Source organism: Phaenicophaeus curvirostris, chromosome 1 (genome assembly GCF_032191515.1).
Source record: "Phaenicophaeus curvirostris isolate KB17595 chromosome 1, BPBGC_Pcur_1.0, whole genome shotgun sequence".
Lineage (NCBI taxonomy): Eukaryota > Metazoa > Chordata > Aves > Cuculiformes > Cuculidae > Phaenicophaeus > Phaenicophaeus curvirostris.
The window spans coordinates 39,774,730-39,802,455 of NC_091392.1; the positions used below are offsets into that span (position 1 = coordinate 39,774,730).

Consider the following 27,726-nt stretch of genomic DNA (forward strand, 5'->3'; position numbering starts at 1 on the left):
CAACCTTTTGGATAACTGAGGCAAGCAGTGCTTAGTGTTGGTATCCTTTGCCCTCGATGGGCTGAATGTGGCTTAGTGCTTTACCGTAGTCACACTTACGCATCTCTGCCTTCAAGACACCAATTTGCCCAGAGACATCTTAAGGTTTTAGCACTTCATCTGTGGATACCAAATAAGAGTTTAATATTAAAGACTATTTGCTCAAGCTTTTTTTTCCTAAAGGAAGTATTCTTGCAGAACTACTGACTAGAACTGACAAGTCTTAAATAAGCTGAACACCACTGAGATGCACATTTTATTTTAGCAGATATGGAAATTTATATACTCGAGTTTCTTTTTTTAAAAAATGGCCTATTAAGGCATCTTAAAAAAATCCATATATGGCTTTGGTTTGCTGAAATACTATTTTACATTGTTAAAAATGAAAAACATGTTCAAATAAATTTGACATTATGACACATTCACATATTTCACTTAGAATTGACAGTTATACAGATGCCTACATGTGATCACAGATGTCTCCCCTTGTGATGACATGAATAAAAAGGTAATCCAAGTGTTTATCTCACAGTAGAGGGCAACCCAGAAGTCTGTGCAGAAGTGACATATAAGGAGTTATTATCAGGAAGAGGGGGAACCACAGAGTTTCCATTAGTGGGCGAACAGCTCAGTTTCAGTTTTTCCAAGTACTCTGCATGGACAGGCTTGTGACACTGAAGGACTTTGATGGCGTCTTCTACTTTAAACCATTCTCTTTTCCTTCCTGAGTGAGTATAATCCACAAAGAAAAAGAAAGTTACACATTTGTGATAGTACCATTTGTTGCTATCTGATCATTCACTTTTTCTCATTTCTTTTACTTTAGAAGTACAACTTGTCAGGAAAAAGAGTGAAAAGGCATTGACAGAACTGATGAACATGAGAGATTCACAGAGGATTACTGAAACAAAGTCCATAAAGCCTTTCAGATAACTCCTGAAGCAGATACTGGGCTGAAGCTCATATGACTGCCCCAAAAGCCACATTTAGCCCTTACAGAAAAGGATTATATTGCCTAAATGACTTAATACTGCATTCCTGCATTGCCATGCCTAGCACTCAGCAAACCTGTAAAATGACTGTGTGCATGAAGTCACAGAACTGCTTATCTGATTTAGAAAGCAGTATTCCTTACTCAAAACGTCCCTGTATGGAGTTACTCAGGTTAGCTGTAAGTTTGAAAAAAAAGTATATTAAAAAAATACACCTTATATCAGAGATATATGTCAGGTCCTGCACTGAGGACACAACAACTCCATGCAGCGCTACAGGCTTGGAGAAGAGTGGCTGGAAAGCTGCCTGGTAGAAAAGGACCTGGGGGTGTTGGTTGACAGCCAGTTCAACCTGAGCCAGCAGCGTGCCCAGGTGGCCAAGAAGGCCAATGGCATCTTGGCTTATATCAGAAACGGCGTGACCAGCAGGTCCAGGGAGGTTATTCTCCCTCTGTACTCGGCACTGGTAAGACCGCTCCTTGAATCCTGTGTTCAGTTCTGGGCCCCTCACCACAAGAAGGACGTTAAGGCTCTGGAGTGAGTCCAGAGAAGAGCAACAAAGATGGTGAAGGGGCTGGAGAACAGGTCTTACAAGGAGTGGCTGAGGGAGCTGGGGTTGTTTAGCCTTGAGAAGAGGAGGCTGAAGGGAGACCTTATCAATGCCTACAACTATCCTAAAAGGAGACTGTAGAGAGGTGGGTGCTGGTCTGTTCTCCCAAGTGACAGGTAATAGGACAAGGGGGAACAGGCTCAAGCTGCACTCAAAGATGTTCAGATTGGACATTAGGAAACACTCCTTCACTGAAAGGGTCATCAGGCAGTAGAACAGGCTGCCCAGGGGGGTGTGGTTGAGTCACCATCCCTGGAGGTATTTAAAAGACAAGTAGATGAGGTACTTAAGGATATGGTTCAGTGACCGAGAGGAATGGTTGGACTTGATCTCAGAGGTCTTTTCCAACCTGGTGATTATATGGTAAGTTCTAAGACTTAGTCTTAAGACTATCTTACTTAGGTATTGCGCTTACACAAGAAAATCCTTTAACACTAGAGGCTTCTGAAAATACTTACAGACAAGGTTAACAACAGTATTGTTAAAAATGAGCGCAACCAAGAGGGTGCACTCCCCACAACTTTATAATATCAGAAACAAAATGTTCACTCTCCACCAAAAAACTAAGCAGGAATATAAACTTAATGTCAGCACTATCCCTGCTGAAAAATATGGCTAAGGTGAAAGTATATACTAGTGATTTTTTTTTTCCCCTTCCAGGAGAATCACGGAAAAAACTTTCCAAAGGTTGTTTTAAACATACTTTCAAAACCACCCTAGAGTATTGGGCAGCAAAACATTGTTTTAAGGAAAGAACAATTAATCAGTACAATATTTGGCTTAACTAAACAAAACTAAGAGCTGTATCAGCAACTAAATTAAGTTTATTCAATCTAAATACTTACATTACATTAATTAAGGTATTCTAAGTGCAATTTTCCAAAAGTAAGTTGGAAGCAACCCCAGTTATACATGCACAAAAGCAAAGAACAGCATCACTATTTCCAGGAATTTTCATTTATGGTGCAGAATTAATCTTTCCTCTAAAATTATATCAATCATTTCAGAAAATAAAAGCAGTTTGCTTGATACATTTCAAGTGCAGCACATGAAGACAGAATAGGTTTACCTATATTAACTGAATCCTCCCAGTCTTCCAGTATTTCCGTCACAGTAAGAACATAAACGTACGTCCTATGCTTCCGATCCTGGTTCTGCTTGAATATTAGAAGTAGAGGTTTTAATTCACAGAATAAAAAAAAAACCAACAAACTTTTACAGATCTACCACAGCTATAAGACTAGAAATTACCTACCCTGAGGATACTTGCCAGCAAAACCTGGTTTTTACTTTCACTGAATAAACAGCTGTACTGAGTATGCCCAAAAGGACGAGAAAAATGTTTTATTGCGAACAATAGCTATTCTATTGTACTAGACTCAAAAAAAACCCCAAACAAACCAACCAACCAAAAACCAAGCAAATTTGATGATCTTGACATTAGAACTTGACAAGAACTATGTTCTTGGTCATCCAGTTCAATAGTAGCACTTGTCCATTATTACAGCCCTTTACTTATCTTGTATGTATAAGTTACCACAGTAGAGTGCATTTACTGAAATTGTTTCTACAACTCATAATCCTAGATGAAAGGTTATTAAAAAAACTTTACAAGATGGAACCGCTGCATCATGCAGCCAGGTTATCTATGCAATGCTGGCTATAAAATTTCACTCAGTAACTGAGGCAAATGAAACAGACTATGTTTGCAATCATGACAGATGCAGAAATCATTACCATCTGTTCCCTTGAGGTTTGACATGTTAGCAGCACTAACCACCTACTTAGAAAGCAGACACTTTTTGAAGAAGCTAAGTCCAAGACTGACAGAGGCAGTCTGCTCTGGGCAGGGTCACTGTGCTGCAGCCAGTCCATACAAGGTCTGTGTAAGCTTTACTCCCTGCTAGCTTCAAAGCAGGATAACAGCACCCTCTTAAAGGTGCTTCCCCATTAACCAAACCATACTGACCCTTGGAAAACAGATTGAGCTTCTAGAAAACCCATCTATAATTACAACTATATTAAGAACCAAGAGATGTTATGCCCCAGCTCCCCTTACAGATGGTTTTATCCTTGTGCCAATAACCACTCCTGTTTCATTACAAGCTTAGTATAGTTTCAAACTGTCATGCTTTACTAGGAAATAAAACATCTCTAAGACAGTTATTTGTCAATATCACTATTAAAGGGAGTGAAATATATCTATAAAAGACAGCATTTCTGGCTGTAGTTCTAGAGTACAAGGACTCGGCAGCAGTATTTTGGGAACACCTTTAATACTGCATCAACTACTCATATGACCAAGTACTATTATGCATAGGAAATCCCTGTTAGGAATATACTGCCTCTGAAAGCTTGGCTTTATAATTTAGCTGTGATGATTCATATTGATCTACTAGGCTAAAAGACTTCCACTCTCACCCCTCATACAGCACAACATAGTCACATTGGATGTATTATGATCTGAAGACTCATGTCTACACTTCTAAAACCTGCACAAACATCTATGGCAACACCAACAATGAAAAAGCTCTATCTAGTACCTACATCCTTGTGTTGCAGTTCAGAGTCTGATGTTTACACTAAGAAATAGAAGTTTTGAACTGTGTAGCATTGATATATGTTAAATTTATCTGTAACCCAAAGCATTGTATTTTTAGTCCAAAAGATACTGCACCACCAGACCAATCAATTCAGGTATATGAAAATTGACAAGTTACTTCAGCAAAACCTAGTCAGAGAGGAACAACCAAGACAGTGTCCCAAAAGAGGCAGGTGTGGTACTTTAGAAATCCAAGATCTGACATGTTGCTTTTTACTTGTAGAAGTTGTCCAAGTACTAATTTAATCCTTCCAGGGAAACTCCAAGTATTTTGAAGTCTTCCTGTTCAAATCTTCCCACACCACGTAACAACTGAAGGAAATGACCTGTCTAGTGTAGCATTTGCAGCAGCATTACAAAATTATAGGCAGATAATACTTAAGTTTTTCAGTCTGATGCTGAAGTTTACCAGCTCCTAAAAAAACCCCAACCATTGTCTTTAAAAGGTGGAAGAAAGAGCTCACCTCAAATATCCCAAGCAGTCTGCCTAGCTTTCCTTTTACTCCAGCCTACAAAATAAACAGGAGAAAGTGTTAACATGTGCTTTTTCATTTCGAAAACTTAAATATCAGTACCAGCCTCCTACATCAACCTACTCCTCCTTATTAGGGTCATTTGAGAAAGCGTTTTAACATAAGTTTTAATGAGACAATGCTGCATTGCTTCTAGAGTATCTCATTTTAGAGTATGTAAGAGTATTAAAAGCACAAAAGCTTTGATCAAAAAGTGGATCAAAGAACACATAAATCTTTCAAGTTTTCCATTCAGACCAAAATACTGGTTCACTTACCATGTTCTTTGTGTACTGTGGACATCCAATACTGAAAAAATCCAGGGAGGTAGATAGGACAAGAAATAACTTAAAATAGTATGAAAACAAATCTAGAGAAGGAACCATTAAAACTCCATTGCTATTTTATACTGAAACTTGAGTCCAAGTTTTCAAACTACAATAACAAATTAAACTGTAGGTTACTGGGTGGATCTTGCAGCACAATGCCTTCATTTATGCTTGCTTTCATAAAAAAGTGTGGCTTTTGGCATGTAAGCTTAAAAGCAACTTTATATTCCCCATTCTCAACCATTACGAATTACTTTTCTAGTTAGCAACCTTATAAAAGGCTTTAAATTCAGGGTTTACTCCAACTTCTTAAAACAACCTCTATGTTTATCAGCCTGCACTTAGTAATTTTTATCAATACAGTTAAGGTGGTCATTATATTCCACTAAGACTCTAGGGTTTGGTTTTCCGAAAGTAATATATAACATCTTCCACCAGAAGTAGTTTATGATCATCCATTTGTTCTAAACGAATCTGAGTCCAGACGCCTCAGACACAAAAGCATGTGTAGTCTGCTGGTAGGCAAAGCCATATTTAAATTTTTTTTGTCTTGTTGTATAACTGGTAATTAAAATAAGGCTTCTTGGTGCCAAGATGATATTCTCTAGTCTTCAGTCTTTGTTTCCAGCCTTAACCAAAGGAAGTTACTGATATCTTATGTCTTTACATAAAGGACCATATGGATCTTAATTACATTTTAATGAGTTACTCTGACAGATAACTAGAGAGGCTTTAGCAAAAAGTCTAATCAAGATCTTACAACTGAATGTTTTCTGTCTTTCTTTTTAAGGAGAGCAGATGGCTGGTGTTATTTATTAAGAAGTTTTGATGAAGGAAGTCTGACTGCAGCCCCTGCAGCTTAACAAGCACATTGCTTATCTACAGCCAGAGCAAGACCTGAAGTCAACAAAAAGCTACTACAATGTTCTTTCTTCTGGTTGTCTTCTGTGATGACAGAGATACCAGCCAGAACTCATGATGCTGAAATACAATAACCAGACCTGATGGGTAAGGGATTAGGCAGGACATGAATTATGAAAGTGACAAGATCCTTATTTTGGTCTGAAACAGTCAGCTGTGCCACAACAGACACTAAAGACTGCTTATGCTTTACACTGGGCAAGGAAAGAAGCAGGTTTTAGCCTAAACAAACACACACTGAAGAATGGTTAAATTTCACTGATCAGTCCTGATTTCCTCAATATTCCTTAGTATCTTTTAAAAGAGAGAAACAGAACCCAAAAGGCTACAAACTTATGCTTCTGACCCCAATTTTTGCCTTTCTTCTCATGCAGCACTACCTAAGAATCACTGTATCCTCTAAGACTTCTACTTCATGGCAAACTGAACAACTAAACAAAGCAAATTTCTCACCATCCTATTCCATCAAAAGTAACAACATAAAAAAAAGATTAATCCCACAGATTTAATTCTTCACATGTCCAAGCATGCCATTTTGCAATTTCTTCGTTTTCCCCTACAGCTGCAGCAAAATTGTTTAATATCCTAAAAGATATGGCTTAACAGCATGACAGAGTGCCCAATATAGAGCCTGCAGTTTGCCCAGACATTAACAAAAGCTTCTTAAAGCACTAGGGAACTGCCCTAAAATGGGCCTACGCTCCACCAGAGGGAGGAAAAACATTACTCCCCCTCACTCCAAACCCAGCCAACTGCCCCCTGCTCTCCCCTAACTTTTAAGATTATATAGTTCTCTAAGAAGCCCTAGTCAAGGCCTCATTTATATTACAAAGTTTTCTTAAAGGCAGGTCTATAGCAACAGGACTGTTTAAGAACAAAAATTCACCATCAATAGTTGCAGGAGAGCTTCTCTGAACTGCTAAGTGGGAGTCTGACAATTAACTGGTACCCAAGACACCTCACAAGCACCATAACCAGGTAAGTTTACCAGTACTGAATAGTTCTCATAGATAAGTTTTTCCAACTTATTAGTACCTCATAGTCACAACATGACTTTATCGATAATCAATGTTACTTTAAGTAGAATTTACATAACAGCTTCTCTATTCTCCCTCCAAGCAAATCAGTGGTTTAAACAAATACTCTTGAGTAATTCTGAATGAAACAGTTAAAAGCACTTCATTACATTAAGTGTAAAAATTCTCCAAAGCTTATAAAAATTTCCCAAAGCTTATAATGAAGCTTTTGTACAACCAGATGTTGCTATGTAAATGTGATTACTGTCACTAATCTCTAGTTACTCTCTAACTAAAGATATATGCTTCCAAAATAGAGTATCACTCCTGCAGACAGTAGCATCTTTTGAAAACCTCAATACCCCAAAGTATAACAAAAGTGATAATTAGAGTCTCATGATTTTTCTCTCAAAGTAATATATTCAACTGAATCATCTTCACAGTTTGAGAAGCCCCATCAACTTGACAGCAAAAATATTTCCTCCAAGTTCTTATCTTAATGTAATTCCTTCCAAACGTGTCAAAATTAAGAGCTAGAGGACTAGGAAATGCGTCAGTTTTTTTCCCCAGGAAGTTAAAATAAATTTTGCACTTCCCCCGTTGTAGGCTTCTCATCTAAAATGCTGGTTAGGTTCTGGACTTTGAACCATTTGACTAATAAAAATATCTCTCTTCTTTTGGCCTTTATGTACCATGGCTGTTAAAATACGGTCCTTTAAGTAAAGGGAATCCTATAGGCTACCATAAATGTAAGATAGTCTAAACTTTGGGAGAAAAGCTTGAAAAAACCCAGCATTTCTTTTGGCAGACAAGCTGATAAATTAAGTGCTACCCTATCACCCCAAACGATTCCCTACAGAAGTCTATGAGTAACATGTAGATAAAGTCTCAAATCTGAACCGATGCATATCTTGTAGTATTAGTCTAAATCCGGCCACAAGAGGGAAAACTGTCCACTTAATCTCATCATCTTTCTCTCCTGGAGGTAATTTGGTGCTAGCAGCTCTAGACACTCTGCAGTCTCAGATGCCCAGTCAGACTTGCTTTTTTTTCCCTGTAGATGGAGCAAGAGTCATGCTGCAGGTTAATTTTAAGGCTAACAGCCTACCAGGGCAGAAACTCACTTAAAATCTGAAAGATTCAAGGGTTATTTTTAACTGTGGGATCTGTTCGATAGTACTTTAGTGGCTACACTCCTGAAGGCACAATGAAAGGCTATTCCTGCCCTTTCTTGCATACTGTTATAAAACCCAAAGGGTTTCAACTGTACCTGCCACAATCTTTCAGCTGAAAGGGTATTTTTTTTACTTTAAGCTATCTACCTAGTCCTAGTCTGTAACATCCAATCATTTTTTAACTATTAGATGTTCACTGGAGTGGATTCCTCTATTTCCTCCAGGAGGTCTTAAGACAATATTACTGCCATTTTCACTCTTGCAGCAGGTTAACCTTTAGAACCAGCCTTTCCTTCTCAGAAATTAAATATATTCACACAGGTCTGGGAGGAATTGCATGTTTTTTTGCTAGGCATTTCAATATACTACTAAGTACAAACAAAGCAAGAGTTGATTTTCAGTGAGATAGAGGAACAAAACGAAGTGGGAAGGTACTCCTTCCATTTAAGGGGCTAGACATCATCCAGCCTGCCACCTTTGTTTGTGTCATTTCTCTTTGAATGTCACATGTACAAACAACTCTTACTTCCATCTTTCATGCTACCCAATTAAAGCCTAAGCTCCAAATTCATTTACAGTGCAGCTCCTTGAGGGACCTGGGGGTGTTGGTTGACAGCAGACTGAACATAAGCCAGCAGTGTGCCCAGGTGGCCAAGAAGGCCAATGGCATCTTGGCTTGTATCAGAAACAGCGTGGCCAGCAGGTCCAGGGAGGATATTCTCCCTCTGTACTCGGCACTGGTGAGACCGCTCCTCGAATCCTGTGTTCAGTTCTGGGCCCCTCACCATAAGAAGGATGTTGAGGCTCTGGAGTGAGTCCAGAGAAGAGCAACGAAGCTGGTGAGGGGGCTGGAGAACAGGCCTTATGAGGAACGGCTGAGAGAGCTGGGGTTGTTTAGCCTGGAGAAGAGGAGGCTGAGGGGAGACCTCATTGCTCTCTATAACTACCTGAAAGGAGGTTGTGGAGAGGAAGGTGCTGGCCTCTTCTCCCATGTGACAGGGGACAGGACAAGAGGAAATGGCCTCAAGCTCCGCCAGGGGAGATTTAGGCTGCACATTAGGAAAAAATTTTTCACAGAAAGGGTCATTGGGCACTGGAACAGGCTGCCCAGGGAGGTGGTTGATTCACCTTCCCTGGAGGTGTTTAAGGGACGGGTGGATGAGGTGCTGAGGGACATGGTTTAGTGTTTGATAGGAATGGTTGGACTCGATGATCCGGTGGGTCTTTTCCAACCTGGTTATTCTATGATTCTATGATTCCTCATCTCCATGATGTCTAATACCTTTCTGAGTTTGCTTTATGCTGTAACTTCATTTTAATATTCTACTTTCTCATTTGTAAAAAACCTTATACCTAAGGAACTTGACAAATTATCTTAATTGCTGTATGAATTGCCAGACAAACTGAAATGAAATTGATACTGAACATTTAGTAGAGGTAAAATCCCAAATCACTAATACGAACAGTACTTAATGATAAAAAAAAAAAAAAATATGTAGTCAGCCACACAGCAGACTGAAACAATTGCATGGCATATGGACTCAACAACAAGGACCTCTGCTTGGACTTTAAAACAAAGATTTTAAACACCCTTTTGATGGTGACAAAGTAAGGGATATTTATATCCAGTGGACTATCATACTGTGAGCTATTAGCTCTCTTACCATTAGGAAGTGCCATATAACTCCCACTATCAATCTCTGTGTTTTAATAAATAAATGGAAACCAATGTTTAGTCTGTGCATAACCTAATACTGAAGAAACACAGTTCAAACCAGTGCCAAAGTGTGCCTCCTTTTAAGTTTATTCATTCACAAAACTTAACAGTACGCTTCACTGCACTGACCTTAGTATAAAAATAGAAAGGACAACCACCTCTAGAAAGGTAAGTATGAATTTCCATAGCTCAAGTCAAAGCCCAAATACCACTGTGGCTTTTCTTTAAAAATGGTGCTTTGCAGTCTCATGACAATACACAAGATTCAGCCTCTCGCTTAAGAATATTTTGTTTTAAGGCTTGAGCTTTTAACACTCAAATCCTGGAAACTCTGAAGCTGTAGAATAAGTGTCACCAACTGATTTTTGCTTGTTGAAGACCCTAGCTTTTGAAAAAATCTTTATGCATTTGCAAGCACAGCTCAGAGCTGAAAATGGCTGGCAGTTGGTGTATTACTCCAGAACATCATTAAAAAAGCATGGCCACTGTAGCAAAAGTGAACAAGAATTGGTTTAACTTCTCAGTAAAATGCCTTTGTGCTATCACCACTCAGGAGCTTTGTATTTGCTGGGTTCTCGACCTTTAGAAACAGTCTCTCTCATGGTGTCTAAACACTGATGTTGTTGCTATTTTTCATCATTTGCAACACAGCTTTTCTACCATGAAGCCTCTTATTGAAATTTTGATGACACCACATATGCTCTAAGCAGCTACAGAACAGCTTCACACACACTATGCTGAAAGGTATTCAAAGCATTTGCCTAAACCACACATTTACACATAGCTGGTTTTAAGATTTACTTTGTGTGATAGCACTTGAACACATGATCCAAAGACAGCTCTGTGCAAGTGTGAAGAAGGCTGACCTCTGTCTCCAGGATTCAAAACAGCCTATAGGGTTGCTGAGTACCACAATTCTTGACCAGAACCACCACCATGATGTAGGGGCAAATCTTTTGCTTTGCTCTGAAAAAGAAATGAGGGCAGGAACAAGACTGAGCTATGGAAGAACAGCTTCACATCATAACAGCAGGGACTCCTGTTTTTCACTTTCTGATTTGTCTTTTTTTTTTTCCTTTCTTTCCTGCTGATATGAAAGGAAGAAGTAACTGTACGAACCAGAGTCATTCACAGTGTCTGGGCAGTATGCACACTCTGACAGGGCTTTTATGTTAACAGAGAAATTTGTACTAAGATTATACTATATGATGTATCATACAGTACCATTCGATACCTATTCCTTAGCTATCTCAGCTCAACCTTCTCCAACCTTCATGGCCCACACACTGCATCAGCACAGAAATTTGCCAGCAGAGCTCCAAAGCCAAGACTTGGAAGTGTTCCTCAGAGTGTTCTCAGGGCAGAACAATGTGAAGCAGAAAAGTAAAGTTATCAGCCCCGAGATCACAAATGACTGCTATACGACTTTGCTATGATGTCAGCCCAAGAGCTCTGTGTGTAGCACAACATTCCCTGCAAACCAAGAAGCTTGACCACTCAGGCAGACTGCAATAGTTTATCAAACCCCCACGGCAACTTTGATGACATACAGACCGCAGACAGGTCCCTTTGAGACTATCCATTCTTCAAAGTAAAAAACCAAGCATATAACTACAGTTCAGTTAGCTCTAGTACGACACAGAGAGGAGATTTTACTGCCCCTCATGTTGGAGTGTGCCTTAGGTCAGATCAGCAATTAGAACTACCAATGCTTACAAGAACACCAAGTCAGTGGACCTGTGCTTTTCAATCCCATCACCCATCAACTCATGACAGTGGGAAGCGCTAGGTCTTTCCCCAAAGGTACTTACTACCACCTAGAAACTTAAGTCCTTGCTGACTCATTCCTAGAATCCAAAATCTTTGTTCTTTTCAAACAGATTGTGGCTGCCTCCTTAAATTTCACAAACACATGGGCACTCATCTGGGTATGTCTTCTGCAGCTCAAAATTGGCTCCTCCAGCAAAACTGGGAACAGAGAGGAAGTCCGGAATAGCTTTGTATCAGTAAGGCTTATTTGTGCTTGAACCTTGCTGCATGAATTGCCCTGTGTAAGAGAGGAGGAGAGTCACTGGCACACAGTTCATAGAAGATCTCATTTTGACATCAAAGAGCAGGCAGAATTTGATGGAAGCTGCACGTGCATCAAGTTCCTAAGACAGTTCTGCTGGGTTGTAGAGGCTTAAGGGTAAGCAAGCTAAACCACTAGATAGCACAGCTAAGAAATAATCATTACACATACTAATTAGAAACAATATTGGTGTGTTTTCTGAATATTAACAGTCAAACCAGGATGAGAAAACTGTTTAAGACTATCAGAAATCCTGTAGTTCACTCATTTACCAGGATGCATTCCCTTCTATTTAAGAAGTATGATATAAAGATTAAAGAGTTGATCTGTGGTCACTTACATAATGCATAATTTCTATATAAATAAAATTACTCTGATCTTCCTTGATGTTTTATTTGGCTTACAATCCTAGCTGTTAAGATATTCAAGGAAAACCTAACACTTATAACAATTTGCCCAGGAAAAACAAACAGAAAGTTAAAACCCACAATTTTGAATTTGAAATGTAAGTACCATACTAGAGTCAGAAACTGTACTGATTCATTAAGACTTAAAAGCTCTGTTTTGTCTAGGGTTAGTTGCAGTGACAGAAATGCAGACTATACCTGGTGCTTTCATTGTAGATAAACAGCCTTAAATGTATTTAACAAGGCCTTTTTGTTGTTGAATTCTCAACTGGCTCTGATACAACAGTTTCTAATCTGTTTAGTTTGGAATCTCCTCAAAGGTCGGTTTATTTCTCTTTCTTGTGAATCTACGCATTAATGGTTAGTTCACCTTCAGTCTACTCTAAAAGAGCTGTGAATCAAACATTTTCTGCACGAACACAGAAATGCTACACTACTATAATATGTCATTTGGCATAAAGTCACAGTTTCACTTCCAGTAAGTGTTTATAAAGGCAGACAAAAATTTAGCTATGAAAATGAAAGCATGCTGAGAAGCAAGCTAATTAGTTCATCTCTTCACACTATACCCCAATTCCAGCACACAGAATTGCAGCTCTGAATTTCATAACTATGGATGTTTCAGTCAAATCCTGGATATAGGACGTAGAGTTCCTCCTTCACCTCAACTCCCATTTAAGGATAACAGCAGCAGAAACTATTTTTTTTTGTTTGTTTGTTCATTTTTGTTACCTCTTCATACACCTCTCTGACGGCTGCTCCCCCCGGCTCTTCTTCTGGTTCCATTCCTCCACCTGGCACAATCCACTGATCTGGGTACCGGCTACTGCTTACCAACAGCACCTATAAATAATTGCAAATGCCTGTTAAATGTAGCTTAAAAGTCAGGAATCTTGGTACTATGTACTTTTTCAGCAATGTACTTATTTACCTAGCCAGATGGATTATAGACTTTAGAAGTGAAACATAACGGGCAATCAGGAGTTGTAAAACAAAACAAAAAACCAAACCAGTGAAATTATTAGTTGTAGTGAAAAGACTGGACGCTAAGTCAACGTTACTCTAATCTCCTTGCACAAACACATTCACCAGATGCTTAGACACAATGTGAAAAATACACAATTCAATATGCACAGGAATGAAGATGTACAACAAAAATCTAATAACAGTCTCCAGTACTGAGTGAGTCTTAAGGTCATACAGATGGTAAAGTATGAAAATTAAGACATTTTAATCACACAGAAGTTAAACTAATTCTTCTGGAATTGCAACATTTGGCTAAAAAAAAAACGGACATTGGAAAATATGTCCGATTTTTATTCTTAGACAAAGCTCCTCTCAGTTACTGAAGTGTTACGTTAGCACAGCATGCTTGCAAGATTGCATAATTAAATTATAAGGGGAGTACTTCATTGGCCCTTGTCCAATTCTGTTTCTTCTAACATTTCTGTAGGAGGCAAAACTGCAACACACTGAATTTTAAATGTTTTCTAAATTTAATAAGGATTTTTTCCCAAGACACTTTAATTTCACTTAACTTGACTCTGTACCCTGGTTGCATCACTGATATATGCCAGTTTAAAAAACCCACTGTCTGTAAGATCCACCCTCCAGAATATTCAGAGCCGAGAAGACTTCAGCCACCTGCCCAAACTAACATGCCTCATATCTAGAGTAAACTGCAGTAGAAGACAATGGAAGACAGACCTTGATTCAGGACCATGTGAAAACAGCTTAACTGGTAGTTGAGACATACCCTGATTAGTAAGACATCCTCAATCATCTATGTAGTAGCACACTTGATAATCTAGGCAATAAGTCCTACCCTGAAATCAAAGGGCAACTATGGGGAGCAAAGGGAACAGGCAGTGCTCAAACCTTTACAAGTAATTAAAAAGACAAGCAACAAGAACCTCAGTTTAAAGGTTGAAGCATTGACTGGAACCAGATGACTGAAGTGACGCTTCAGCCCTCACCGACTACCTTTATGGTCTTTATAAACTCATCTTCTGTTGGATTTCACAGGAAAAAAAGATACCCGGCTGAGGGCAACAGGGAAATGCTTATCACTTATAGTATGTTTCTTTGGCACTCAAAAAAATACAGTGTGGGTTCACCTATAGAACCTGGGGACTGTAATTAAGATGACTGCATATTTTTGTGAATGCAATGATGCATGCGTATGCTTAGGTGCACTTAGAAAAGCCTCATCTGACAGACATTCTCTTGTTGTAGCATTTTATTGCAGTCAAGACTCTTCCTACTCTGAATGGTTTTCCACTGTGCTAATCTCCCCCAAATCTTTCCCATGCTAAATAAGGAACACAGCATTGACCTCATTTTGTACAGAACCATTCTTCGCAGCTGAATGTTTGCATTTCCAGTCAACTCAAACATTTTATTCAGCTGTCTGAAAACCTAGAAATAGCCAGCAAAGACAACAAGGTTAGACACAAATGCATCTAAACTCAATCCTTAAAACTAAACGTTTTAATTTCCTAGGATCTTTCAATGGTATAACAGAAGAGTCCCACAGAGGGTACACAGCTCTACTAAATGTAGTTTCAGAAAGTTTTTAAACATGTAGGTGGTTCTTTTTTTTTCCTGCCCTGTTGACAATGCTTAAAGAGCAGCGGTAAAAGTCAAGTTATGAATTCACTTGTGGGACTCTAGACACAAGCATTGTGTGTTATTTTCTGCTGATGAAACCAGCACTCACTGCAGTCGTGTTTAAGCTAGCAACAATGATGAACAAAAGGATGATTATATCACATTAAACCATTCCCAGCTTGGTAGAATGGTTTTAATCAGCATTCATTGTTTAGTTAAGGCTAAACACAAAATTCCTAATTACTGCTAAGGGATAAATGAGGTTGCTGCTTTAAGCATAAAGCCAGAAATTTTTATGCTCTTATATATAATAGTTGATTACTGCAAACCCGATCAAGATTCTATTGAGCTGGGTTTATATATCTATTAGCTTTAAATTACCCTTTTAAAAAGCAGAGGCAAATACATCTAGCAAGTAATCTACATTAAAATACATCAAAGTCTGGTAGACAGGCTTTACAGCTATACATACAACAAACTTCCAAGTATTACAGCCTGGGAATTCAATTTGGCAACTAGCCAAGTCTCTGCTGATGTGAGATCTGAAGCATTTTTCACAAACTCCTTTCCCTCTATGCTTTATTCTCCTGTAATCCCACTGCTTTTACAGTGTGAATCCAAGGGATCACACATAAGCATATACTTGAGACCTTCAGAGGCGCTATTTTTTTCCACCCAGTAACATTAACATATGAAGCCAGCAGGGCATGAGGCATCCATCCTAGAGCACAGTAGCAAAAGCATATTTGGTGGTAATCAATGCCAACAAAAGCCCAGAGGCGACAGCTACCAATTATAAGATGCGTAGTAAGGCTGAAAGGCACTCTTGCAGATTTTTTCCAGTTATGGTAGCAAGCAATCTTGCACTCACTTCTACAGGTTTTTTTCATGTGGGTGTTGTTTTTTATTCCATGTAGTAGATTGAGTTTTCAGGTGTTTTGATCTGCAAGCGGCCAGCACCCACACTGGAGTACGGGAATGTCTAGGCTGTAAATATACAGATCACTTAAAAATGAAGACACCAAAAAGCTGTGCTTGGTTGACAATGCACTCATGTGCCAAGAGATGCAAAATCAGCAAAATGCCAGCAATTCATCTTCCCTTAGTGCAAGATAGCAAAACAGGAGAATAGAGACCTAGGTTGGCTCAACGTCCAGTCTTTTTTGAAGAGGTTCATGTTCACATAGATTACTTTAGTTTACTGAAAATCAAGACTGCAGAGTCTTGCACACCTACCTTTTTTCCTGGCCTACGCATATCAAATTTTATATTAATCTCATTGGGCTTAGAAGAAAATGAACGAACTACGCAGGGAAATCTGTATACCATATCTCTGAATGCAGAGAGAGGATCGAGACTTCTTGTACTATGTTATCTGCAAGTCATCACTGCCATTCCCATGTCTCTGAAAAAGCCTTACTATTGATGACTGGCTTCTTCAAAATGTTTCTGAAGTGCAGAGTAATGGCATCAAACCTGCTTGCATAGTTCTAATGTTAACCTTATCTTACTCCAAAGACTAAGGTAAAGTTATTCTTTTCTATAATACCGCCAAGTGAAGCAGTAAAGCTGCAAAATTCAGCTAGGAGGAGAAAAGGAAAATTCCTCTGCTGTCTTACTAGTCAAGTTTTTACCGTGTTTTCAAGTCCAAGAATAGCAATGACCTTTGAGTGCAGTGAGGAAGAAACATTGCTAGCCAGCCGACTTGTAATAAGCACCTATCCATTTGCTTAACCAAGACATGGTTAACCAAACCCCCAAAAAGTAATCACAGGGCATGTGGCATCATGGGACTTGCCCACTATAAGTGCTAAAGCCTGCAGACAAACAACTGAAAACTTCTAGAGAAGTATGCCAAAGTTTTGGCCTACTCAGTGCTCTCAAGTCAAAAGAAACATGTGGAACAGTTAGCAGCCATCTATTCCAGATGACTAAAATGGCAACAGCTCAGAATAATACTAATTACAGCCAAAAGCTCCTTTTTTTTTCCATACCAAGCACAGAGGTAGAAAATAATACTTAAGTTTATACAAAATATTATTGCTTACTATCTTCCTTAACTATGGGCTGTTATAGCCCACAAAAATAATTGCACTAAAATCAGATTACATTAAAAAAATAATCAAGGTCAAGGTTGAAATGCACTAGACAGAGCGACATCCCTCCCCACCATGGTGAGATTCTTTGACTTCAGAGCAGAGTTGCCTTCAACTTAAAGGAATGAAGCAACAGCAGGAGAAGCTGCTATAAACCAAATGCAAAATGGGAATTTTTCCATACTGGATGTACTACTTGCGAGGAAAAATGTACTTCCAGTTGAACAAGTTCCATTCCGGTTCCACAGAAATTTATTTGTCATTATATATCTTTGCAAGCTTTCTTCTCCCAGCCTAATCACATCTATTCCTCTCTTCCTGCTGCACACCTCATTTTCTCCCCTCTCACCACCTCCACTAATCCTGATGCAGAGAGCCAAGTCTGCCTTTTTTTTTTCCTACTAAAGCTAGCAGTTAAAAGGAATTGCTTTTAAGAGGAAGGGAACTGACTCCCTATTCCCAAAAGGCCCCCGAGCACAAGTGGCTCAGTTACAAAGAATACTGCATTGCTCAGGTGTACGATTAAACACTGTACAGAGAAAGAAATGAGAAGTTAGCTGCATGGAAGACAAAGGATTTAGCTCCCACGCTCTATGAAGGGGAGTACGAGCAAACAATTTCAGAAGCTTTAAAATGATCAGAGTATAGGGGAGATTGAAGGGGCAGCAAGAGGTAGCTCTCAGCTACAAAACAGTGCTAAAATGCTGTTAGAGAGAACAGATGTACTGTTATATGCTCACCTGTCAGAAACATCAACAGGCAAAAAGAATTCCAATCCATTTCTGAGAAAACAACTGGACGTACTTTGATGGAAAATAACATGGTCTAACCTAACACAACTCAGCATGGAGACCTTCAGCCTACATGGTTGAGTCTGCCAAAGTTACAATCACCTGAAAGAGTCACAAATAATTTAATCCAAAAGGGCCAGGCCAGCCCCATGATTTGTTTCAAAACAGCCATAAGCAGATGCTCAGGGAAGAGTATGAGCAGGGAATATTTCACTATTCCCTAGCATCTCCAACTTCCAATTGGTTTCAGCTCAGGAGTTTCCTTAACAGTACTGGGAAATCACTTTGCCACAACACAGGAACATTTCCAAGGAGCAAAGAAAAGCATCTCTCACAAACACTATTAAACCATTAAAATGGCCAGTTGGACCATGTTTGTAGGACTCACTGCACAAGTATTTAGGCAAAAGGTATATATTTCAAACTAGAAAGCATATTTTCAACGTGCTACTGTGGTCAGGAATTTCCTTTAACCCAGACTTTTTGCTATTTTAAGAATCCCTACCTCAATTCTGTAGCTGTGAAGCAGTTTCTCAGTTCCCAGATAGGTTACCCTGGTATCCTCTTCCTAGAATGTAACTCTTTTTGGACTCCGAAAAGCTGAAAAATGCAATGGACCTTTACACCTTGCCATAGCAATGCGCCACAAGTAGCATTTAGTAAAAACATACTTGCGCCTTCCTGAAAATACTCGCAGCAGACTGATGGCTTACAGTCCTCATTCTTTACTGTAATCATTTTTCAAAACTACTTTTCTTAACCTGGAGATTTAATGGGCACAGAAGTTATTGCAGAGTAGTAAAAAAACCTTGGGATCACCTTTGACAGCATTTTAAAAGCTAATAAAAGTCAAGGCTACCACATCTTTACTTTTTCCCCTTACACTGGCACAGTGAATTCCAGAAATTGATCTGGATGAAAACTGGCTTGGAGCATTAAAGCTTAGTTTTCAGTCTGCACACACTCCACGCTGACCAGTATACAGCCACACAAGGGTCAGTACCCCACAAGCTGAGGCACAAAGGCACGGCTACCCAGCTTCAGATCAGCCCAAGCCAATTCAAAAGCCCCTAGCAAAGTTCTTCAGACAATAGACTGTACAGCAGTCCCCAGCTTTGACAGAGGTTAAAAAGAAGATTTGGTATCAACAAACAAGAACTGGCAAAGCAGCAAAGAAACGTAACTAGCAGTGCATTAACCCTAATGCTCATTAACTTGAGCACAACATCCTGAAAGCAACCCAGAAAACTGAGTTCTGTCTACACAGTATAAGTCCCAACTTGTAAGTAAAAAATCAGTTTTCAAAGCAGCAGCAACACAGTGCTTGGATATCAGTCACTGCACCTTTACTGGCATTCTGAAGATGCATGATAAATAAATATATACACATATTTTTATAATACTTCAAAAATAGATCTGAAAATTTATTTTTCCTTTGAGATCTTCTGATTTTAAGGCTATATAGCAACAGGAAGAAAAACATCAGCCTTTTTCATAAGTTCTTCTTTAACCTGCAATTAAGTTTTATTTCACATGAAGTTCACAGATTTGGCTAACACATTACAGTGATCCAGAATCTGAGTACTTTCCTCTGGCTATTTAAAGTACTTTGTTTTGTTCTTTGGCTGAAGTGTTCCTATCAGGAACAGACAGCACTATACTACTCTGGTATGTCAGTCAGAATGCATTTCCTCACGTCAACAAGCACTCCAGACACCTGTAACATTAGATCTCCCCCTAAGCTTTGGTACGCTTTGGAGAATCAGATATGACAAGTCTCATGGTGCAGTGAAGGGTGAGGATCTTGACCCAGCCACATGGCAAAAGGAGATTCCTAGCAGCAAAAAAACCCCTACAAACAAGACACCCCTCTCCCCAGGGTGTCTACAGAAGAAGTTTTATTTCTCTCGTAAGGTTAGTTCCCTGATTTACAGTTTTACAGTACATCCTTTCTTCCCTTATGCTTGCCAACAGAGACCCAGGGAAAGCACAGAAGGTAGAAGGGGAAGAGCTAAAACTCACATTGCTGCCCATGTCTTTGCAACTTGAAACCAGAGCCTAATCTTGAGCAGGAGAACTGGGCTTTACTGGTTACTCAGCAACATAATCTGTTTGACTAAGGGATCAGCTTCCAAGCACTTGTCAGAAGCAAGAGCTCCAAGTCTTTGAGAAGCATTCAGCTGCAGGTAGAGACATGACAAGGTTATTTCCTGACAAGTATCAGTTATCATCACCTTTTTATGTCTTTGAGATACTTAAGATAGGAAAAAAAGACATGCATCTTTCAAGACAAAATTTGCTTTAAAATATCGATGTGTAATAGGTCTGGTTCCACCGAAGTGCTTAAGCATCAAGTCAGACTGTAGTGTTTCAGGAAATCAGTGACTGGCCAAAGGCAAACCACATCTTTCTTCAAGTTGGAATAACTGGTGAAAGCCATCTAATCACCATAAGCTTTAAATGTTCTACAAACAGGCCTAGAAAAAAAATCATACATCAACCTGTGGTCCATGAACTCATGCATCTACAAAAGATGTTTAATAAAACATGGTTTTATATATACATATATATATGTGTGTGTATATATATATACAGGTACAGCTGTGCTTCCTTCCACCATCAGTCCATTTTGATTAACTATCCACCCCGTTAAACACATTTGTGTGGCATAGAGAAGCAATACCATAGGTATTGGAAAAAAATAATTGAGGTTTTGCAACAAAAAAACCCCAACAGTTCCTGGCTGGCTGATTTTAATATCTGAAGAGGCATGAGTGAAGACTGAAGCTTCCCGCTGTCACGGACAGCTGAATTCCTACAGCTTCACCGAATCCACATGCTTACACTGCTGACAAGCAGTGGCAGTTTGTTGAAAAAGATCTCAGCGTGAAGGCAAGGTGCATATGCAATGCCTGCAGAAACCTAGTTTTCTGGGGAAGTAAGAATAACAAGGCACTTGCGTTTTATAAGTTGGTTACCTAATATAAACCCTACCACATCAACCTAACATTCACTTATTCTTATTTAACATTAACACGAGCTTAAACCCCTGCAGAACCCCATACCAGCCTGCAGGGATAGACCACAAACAGACACACATCATTAAGAGCCATTTTGGAAGCTATTTATAGGTCTTGATTTTTTTTTAAACTATACCCCTTCCAACACAATACAGACGATGTCCAAATATCAAGAAAATGCAGAGGAAAAACTACAGTAACAGAAAAGCTGGGGAGGTGCTCCTTATCAGGGAGTGCAGGGACAGAGGGAGATGGTTTCAAGGTGAAAGAGTTCTTTGAGATTATGAAGAACTTCTTACTGTGAGGGTGGTGAGGCACTGGACTAGGTTGTCCAGAGACGTTGTGGATATTCCATCCCTGGACAGGTCGGATGAGGCTTCCCAAAACCTGATCTAGTGGAAGGTGTCCCTGCCCATGGCAGTGGGGTTGGAACTGGATTATCTTTAAGGTCCCTTCAGACCCAAACCATTCTATGATTCTATATAAATTCCACCTGTACGTTAGCAGGGCAGGGACATGAGACAGAACAAGTGCAAACCACAGTGTGCCTGAAGCACATATTGAAGCACATATTCTCCGGTATACTAAAACATGCCTATATTCCATCAGGCAATCATAGGGCAGTCTAGGTAACTGGTATCAATCAATACATTGCTTCGGAGAGCATGCCAACCTTAAATATGGTGCCACAGTCACGCTCCAAGTTATATTTCAAAGCACACGTTATCAGTGCATTTACACCCAAGAGCTTACACTGAAGGATAAAGAAACCAAACAACAAATTCTGAGCTAAGCATGGAAGTTTTCATCACAATGCACGTTTATTTACAATAATTCCTAGAATACCCCATTCTGCCACAGTAGCCAGGCAACACATCTGGGCCCTGGTTCTATGGATCAGGTTACATTACACCAGGTCTTTCTGGTTTTCAGATGATTCAGACCAAGGCAAATAAAAATAACACTTTACTTTTTCCTTTATTATCCCTTAATAAAACTATTACTAGTATGAAGCAACAGCTGTAAGGAACCTAAGAACACCGCAATTTCTTAAAATAATAAAAAAAAAGTGACCATCAGCACAATGTAGATTAAACAAGGGTTTCTTAAATCTCTACCTTCTACAGCCCCAAAATTAAAATTGTCTAAATCAGACCGAAAAAGGAGATATAATACTAGAAGCTATAATTTTGAATTCAAAATTAAGAGGCAATAATTGACATGTAAGTGTATGCCCTGCTACAGGAAAAAAACTACCCAAAACTAAATCTAAGTTTTCCACAAGTGTGTGGCAATATATTTACCCTTACTACTGTCTCAACAGGAAACTCTTCCCATCTTTTTCTATCTCTTGTAAAAGGCTGGACATCAAAATGGCAAAATTGAAAAGCCTGAAGATTTTTTCCGTGCTATGAAATTATTTTTTAGACCCACCACTAGCAACTGCTAGCCAAACACTAAAGCAGGGCTTTCAATACTACATTCAATTACATAAAGCAGCCTTACAGATGACAAAATAATTAGAATGCACTCCAGTTTTATATACAAGGTATTTAAAAATAACTGCTTATTTATTTGTATAACATGCAGTTCATGGAAGAAATATTAAATCTGCTTTTAAAATGGTTTCTGTTATCCAAATGACTAGAAAAGATGTTTATTATTATTTGTTCTTAACTGCCTCATTCTCTGCTTTGAGGAGCAAGAATGTCATCCTTTCCTACCCTCTTCCCAGACCCTAAGACAGCAGCATTTTACGTACAGCTGTGCTTGCAGAGTACTGAATGCATCAGCGATCCCAACCAGTGGAAGCGGTCAGTCCTCACAGCACTGAGGCGTCCTCCTGCAGGCTTATCCACATATCCTAGTTGCTTAAGAAATACTTGCATTTCCTCATACACAAATCTGCCAGCCCATCCCAATCTGCTGAATACCATCAGCACACACCTAACAGCTTCTTGCTTGTTCAAATCAAAGAGCCTGCAGTCCCCACGCGTTTCATGCCCACAGAGCCCTGGTTTTTTTTCCATTGGATTTCTCCTGTTTAATTTTCAGATTTTCTTTTTTTTCATTCAAAGGACAGACAGTGCCTGCAATTACTGCTTCATTTCCATTAAGAATGACAGGAGTCAGCACTTAAGCTCACATCCAGCCATCTTGCTCTCACTTCAGCCCAAATAACAGCGCTGAGAGACCAGAACAGGCAGCACTTTAATGCCAGCACTCTAAGAGATCATCTCTACAACACTCAAAAAAATATCCAAAGCTACTGGCCACGTTAACTTGGCTATTTTTGGGGCTTCCTCCAGGATTTTTTTTTTTAAATCACAGCCTATCACAACATGAAGGCTACAAAATTTAAACAAAAGGGGGCTATATAACAGTAAACTGGCACACATGGAGTCACTTCGTGGGGAAGAAACAGGAAGGGAGGATTTTTGCAGCGCTTCATCTGGACAACCATCAGTCATCTCACAAGTATGTGGTTTCAGCTGCAATACCAGCTCTCAAGACAAAGCAGAAGCTTTGGACACGTTGCAAGACTGCAGGCAAACCCAGTTTCCAGCCTGTAACACCCAAGAGAACTGACTCAACAGTTTTAAGTCTGGCAGCAAAGACTCTTGGTAAATCTAACTGACAGGGTGCTGCAGCTGGAGAGGATTTCAACAGGTGTATTTCAGGCTGTTTGCAGGAACCACCAGACTGAATTTTCCATCAGCGTTATTACAGAGCCCACCTATGTTTCAAATTAAGAAATGAAGAGAAAATGAATGGAAATACGGTTTCATGAAGAACATCCTTTATTACCACAGCCTTTTTCAAGTTGCTTCACTGTCCAAAAAACTCAGCTGTAACACAAACTTCAACAAGCCTAGGATGCTAGCACTAGAAGTGCAATCTGGATACCAAATAGACCAAGAGAAGCCACAACACACAGATTTTGCTAAAAGATGACTAACAATAGAGATATGAAATGCTTTAGTCACTGGGCTGATTTTCATTGGCGATGACTGCAAAAAGATGTTACTGAAACTTTTAAGTCTCCAAATTGAGAGGCAGTGCCTCTAAGTCACAATACGCACAGGGAATCCCATGCTGAAGTTGAAGAGAATTACATTTAAGATCATGTGAATCTAATGTACCAGAAATTTTTAGTATCCTGTGCAAGTTGTTCCCACCTCGTGAATTCTCAAGTCAGACTTCAATACCACCACTAATCATAATATGACTACACAATAGCTTTACAATCACGATAAAGACTGGTCCTATCACTGCAGTTTTTTTCCAGTATAGCTACTGGAGAAGTATTAGTGACCTTTTTCACAATACAGCAATATTCCATCTAAAGCAGCTACAACTGTCACCCACATTAAAAAAAAAAATATAGCTGTCACACTGCAGCAAATCAAAGTGCTACCATGATGATCTGAAACAAAAGACAAAACTGGTTTTAGGAGACAAGACAGACTTCAAGTCCATCAAACAAGTGCTCAGAAGGGAATGACAGCTTTCAGACATATTGGTTGACAGCAAAGTGCAAGAAAGAAGGAAAAAAGCCAAAGCACAGGAAGAAGTGGATATGGGCTGGCCTTTCAGAAAGTCAGAACAGATGTAGGGAGACAGGTTAGTTCTAACATTTGTGTCAAAAGATTGCTGCGTATACTCGGTCCTCCAGATAGAGCCTGACCAGCTGAATGTGACCTACTGAGACAGTCATGCAGACAGTAACTCCAGTAAAAAAAAAAAAAACAAAACCAAACACTTTTGATTTTGATTTCTCGCTCTAAGACTCCTAAAAATAAATGTATTGCTAAAGAATGATTTCAGTTGTCTGTTCTGTTGTCTTTACAATGTCTAGCAACTCTTTGCTTATGGGGTAGTAAACTTGCAGGTTAAAATAACTATGAAAACTAATTTCCCCCCCCGCAATAGCTTGTATAGGAGTCTGCTGTTCATCTCTTCTCCTTCCAGTCACCCAGGCACTGCCTTTTTGCTCCTGCAAAGCAAAAGTTACCCTGCGCATAAAGATCCCTGGAGAGGTAAGTCAGCAGAAAATCACAGGTACAATCTTTAGACAACTGGAGAGGAACACTGAAGACATTCAGAGTGAGTCTGAAGTAGACCTACACAGAAACATTAAGACAACTGTGTTGAAAAACACCAGAAGTGAGTCTCATCCAGGCAATCTGGGGAATGTGGCAGTTGATACAAGTCAATCACAAACAGAAGTCAGGCATCAAACTTCCAAGGAATAGGTTTTGTACTGGTACAGACAGAGCTGGCACTTGGGAAACAGTTAAGCAAGTTCAAGATGTTGCCACTGCTTTTCTGGAAATAACTTACCAGAAAATGATTTGAACTGTTTCCACATGCTTAATTTATGTCCCAGTTCTGACTTGGTGTTACTTAATTTCATCCTAAAGGTGTGTCTGCTTGCTCAATGCCAAAGCCCAGCCCCATGCCAGCTGTACAGGTGCTCCATCCACAATGCCCCAAAAATGCTCCAGTGCAACAAGTGTCAGCATTCTCTCTTCTTCCATAGTCCAACAAAGCTGCTCCTACTGCTACCATCTTTAGCTTCAGAGATCCTTCTTATGGTTGAAGAATTTTTTGAAGCCTCCAGCAGTCTCATTTAGATACAAAATTAAAAAAGAATATAAGAAGTTGCAGCAGGACATGAAGAATGAATGGAAGTTACGAGCAAAGGTGACCCCAACCAACTACAATTGGTGCAAGAAAGCTGTAACAGTAGCTAAGGCTCTTGAACTCCTAATAAGTCTGAGCCGAAGTAGTATCCAAAAATAAACACCCAAGACATAAAGGGGGAAGCACACTGGAACATCAGAGGTGCTGCTGAAAGTAAAGAAGAGCTACACCAAGAGCAAGAACTAACTAAACTTCTGCTGGGCACCTGTTTCCTTTATAATATCAGGGAAAGCTGACAGGGCAATCCCAAGGCTGTATTTACACCACACAGGGAACGGTGTACACTAGAATACCATACAAAAATTTTGCTGAAGCTCAATGGTTAGTACTTTGAGATCAGGCCTCTCCCTGCTGCATTACATTCCTTACCTGATGTTCAAAAATAAGCAAGAAATTTGTCACATTGACAGTTCAGACAGGACACAAGCTTCTTCCCACATACAGATAAAAGGGTGGAGGGGGGAGGGAATTCAACCAAGCCCTAACCTTTGCAGTTAGAATCACAGAATGGTTTGGGTTGGAAGGGACCTTAAAGTTCATCTAGTTCCAACCCCTGGGCAGGGACACCTTCCACTGGATCAGGTTGCTCAGTTATTTTTAGCTACCAAAGAACAAAATGAAAACAAAAGTCAGGAACGGGTACGCTTCCAGCCTGAGACAGTTTATAATTGCATTGTGCAACGAAGTCATTTGCAAAGTTTCCAGGGGATGGATGGCCAGTGCCATTGACCTTGGCTCAAGAATACAGGACAACTTCATTTTCCTGTATCCTCATCTAAACCCAAACCCACAGCACCCCCATGATCTCCAACATTTTTCATGCCTTAGCGACCTTCCAGTACCTGAAGGGGGCTACAAGAAAGCTGAGGAGGGATTATTCATAAAGGCTTGGGGAGATAGGACGAGGGGAAATGGGGAGAAACTGAAGAAGGGCAGATTTAAGTTTGATATAAGGAAGAATTTCTTCACCATGAGAGTGGTGAGGCACTGGCCCAGGTTGCCCAGGGAAGCTGTGGCTGCCCCATCCCTGGAGGTGTCCAAGGCGAGGTTGGATGGGGCCTTGGGCAGCCTGGGCTGGTGGGAGGTGTCCCTGCACAGGGAAGGCGGGGTGGAACTGGATCATCTTTAAGGTTCCTTCCAACCCAATCTATTCTACGATTCCCCTTTTACTCCCTCGCCGGGAAACCCCCACCGAGGCGCAGCTTGTCCAAACCCAAGATATTCCTCCCCGGCAAGGGCGGCGGTGGGGGGGATGCGCGCGTCGTTTTAAGGCCGGCACCGGCCCTGCCCTCCGTGCCGTTACACATTAACCGACTTTCTTCCCGGCAACCCCGCCGGTGCCACCGCGGGAGCCGCTCACCCCCCATCCCCCGCCTCCCCTCCCCGGTCACCGCGGGGCGCGCGCAGCCGCGCACAAAGGCGGGTGTCGCGCACGTGGGAGCGCGCCCCGCCCCGCCCCGCGGGGCTCCCACCGACCGACCCCTCGGAGGGGGCTGCTCCCACTGTTCCCCCTCCCTCCCCAAGGGTTTGCACCGCTCCACCTTCCCCCCCGGAGCCCCGGCGCGAGGGCAGGGGGTGCCCCTAGGAGGGGCTCGCCCCCGGGGAGGGCTCCGCTCCCCGCGACCCCCCCGCCCCCCCAACCCCAGCCCGCGGGGTTCGCGCGGCTCCGCCTCCCTCCGCCCGGCTCGGCTGCGGCGGGTGCCCCCGGGAGGGCTCTGCCCCGCAGCTCCCTCCGCTCCGCCGACCGCTCCCGGGGCTCCCCCCGCGACCCGGCTCGGGGAGCCCCGGAGCCCCCGGGCGAGCGCAGGGGGCGCCCCCCACCCCCCGAGGGCCCCGCGCCCCGACAAAGGGCGGAGCGGCGGCGGCCGCCCCCGCCCCACGTGCGCGCCGCCCCGGCGGGCTCACCTCGTCCTCCCGCTCGCTGCGGAAGCAGAGGCACGCCGCCCGCTTCTTGTAGCCCTCCCGGTCGTACGTTCGCGTCTGGTTCGGCTTAAATTTCATCATAGAGGCGGTGACGCGCCGGCTGCCCTCGCCCGCCACGGCTTCGCTCTCCCCGCCGCCGCCGCCGCCGCTCGGGAGGATCGGCCGGTCCCGGGTGCCGGAGCCGCCGT

At 41.0% G+C, this 27,726-nt stretch overlaps 1 protein-coding gene across 2 annotated transcripts; it reads right to left on the reverse strand.

Annotated features, from left to right (window-relative positions):
* Positions 1 to 219: 219 nt before the first annotated feature.
* Positions 220 to 27,726, reverse strand: NUDT4 (nudix hydrolase 4). 2 transcript variants are annotated; one of them, XM_069854182.1, is made up of 5 exons: positions 27,521 to 27,726; positions 13,124 to 13,234; positions 4,708 to 4,752; positions 2,711 to 2,798; positions 220 to 763 (listed from the first exon to the last, which is right to left on the reverse strand). In XM_069854182.1, exons 1-5 carry the CDS (start codon positions 27,617 to 27,619, stop codon positions 561 to 563), a joined length of 546 nt encoding a protein of 181 aa, XP_069710283.1. In that variant the 5' UTR covers positions 27,620 to 27,726; the 3' UTR covers positions 220 to 560. The 2 variants fall into 2 exon arrangements, with proteins under 2 accessions (XP_069710283.1, XP_069710293.1); XM_069854192.1 differs by having other exon boundaries at positions 2,711 to 2,795; positions 27,521 to 27,719.

Coding starts and splice junctions, on each gene's coding strand:
- NUDT4 (XM_069854182.1), bottom strand. CDS start 27,619: ATGATGAAATTTAAGCCGAACCAGACGCGAACGTACGACCGGGAGGGC. Junction 13,235..27,520: donor GCAGCGAGCGGGAGGACGAG/GTGAGCCCGCCG, acceptor AATTATTTATAG/GTGCTGTTGGTAAGCAGTAG. Junction 764..2,710: donor GGAGGATTCAGTTAATATAG/GTAAACCTATTC, acceptor ATACTCACTCAG/GAAGGAAAAGAGAATGGTTT.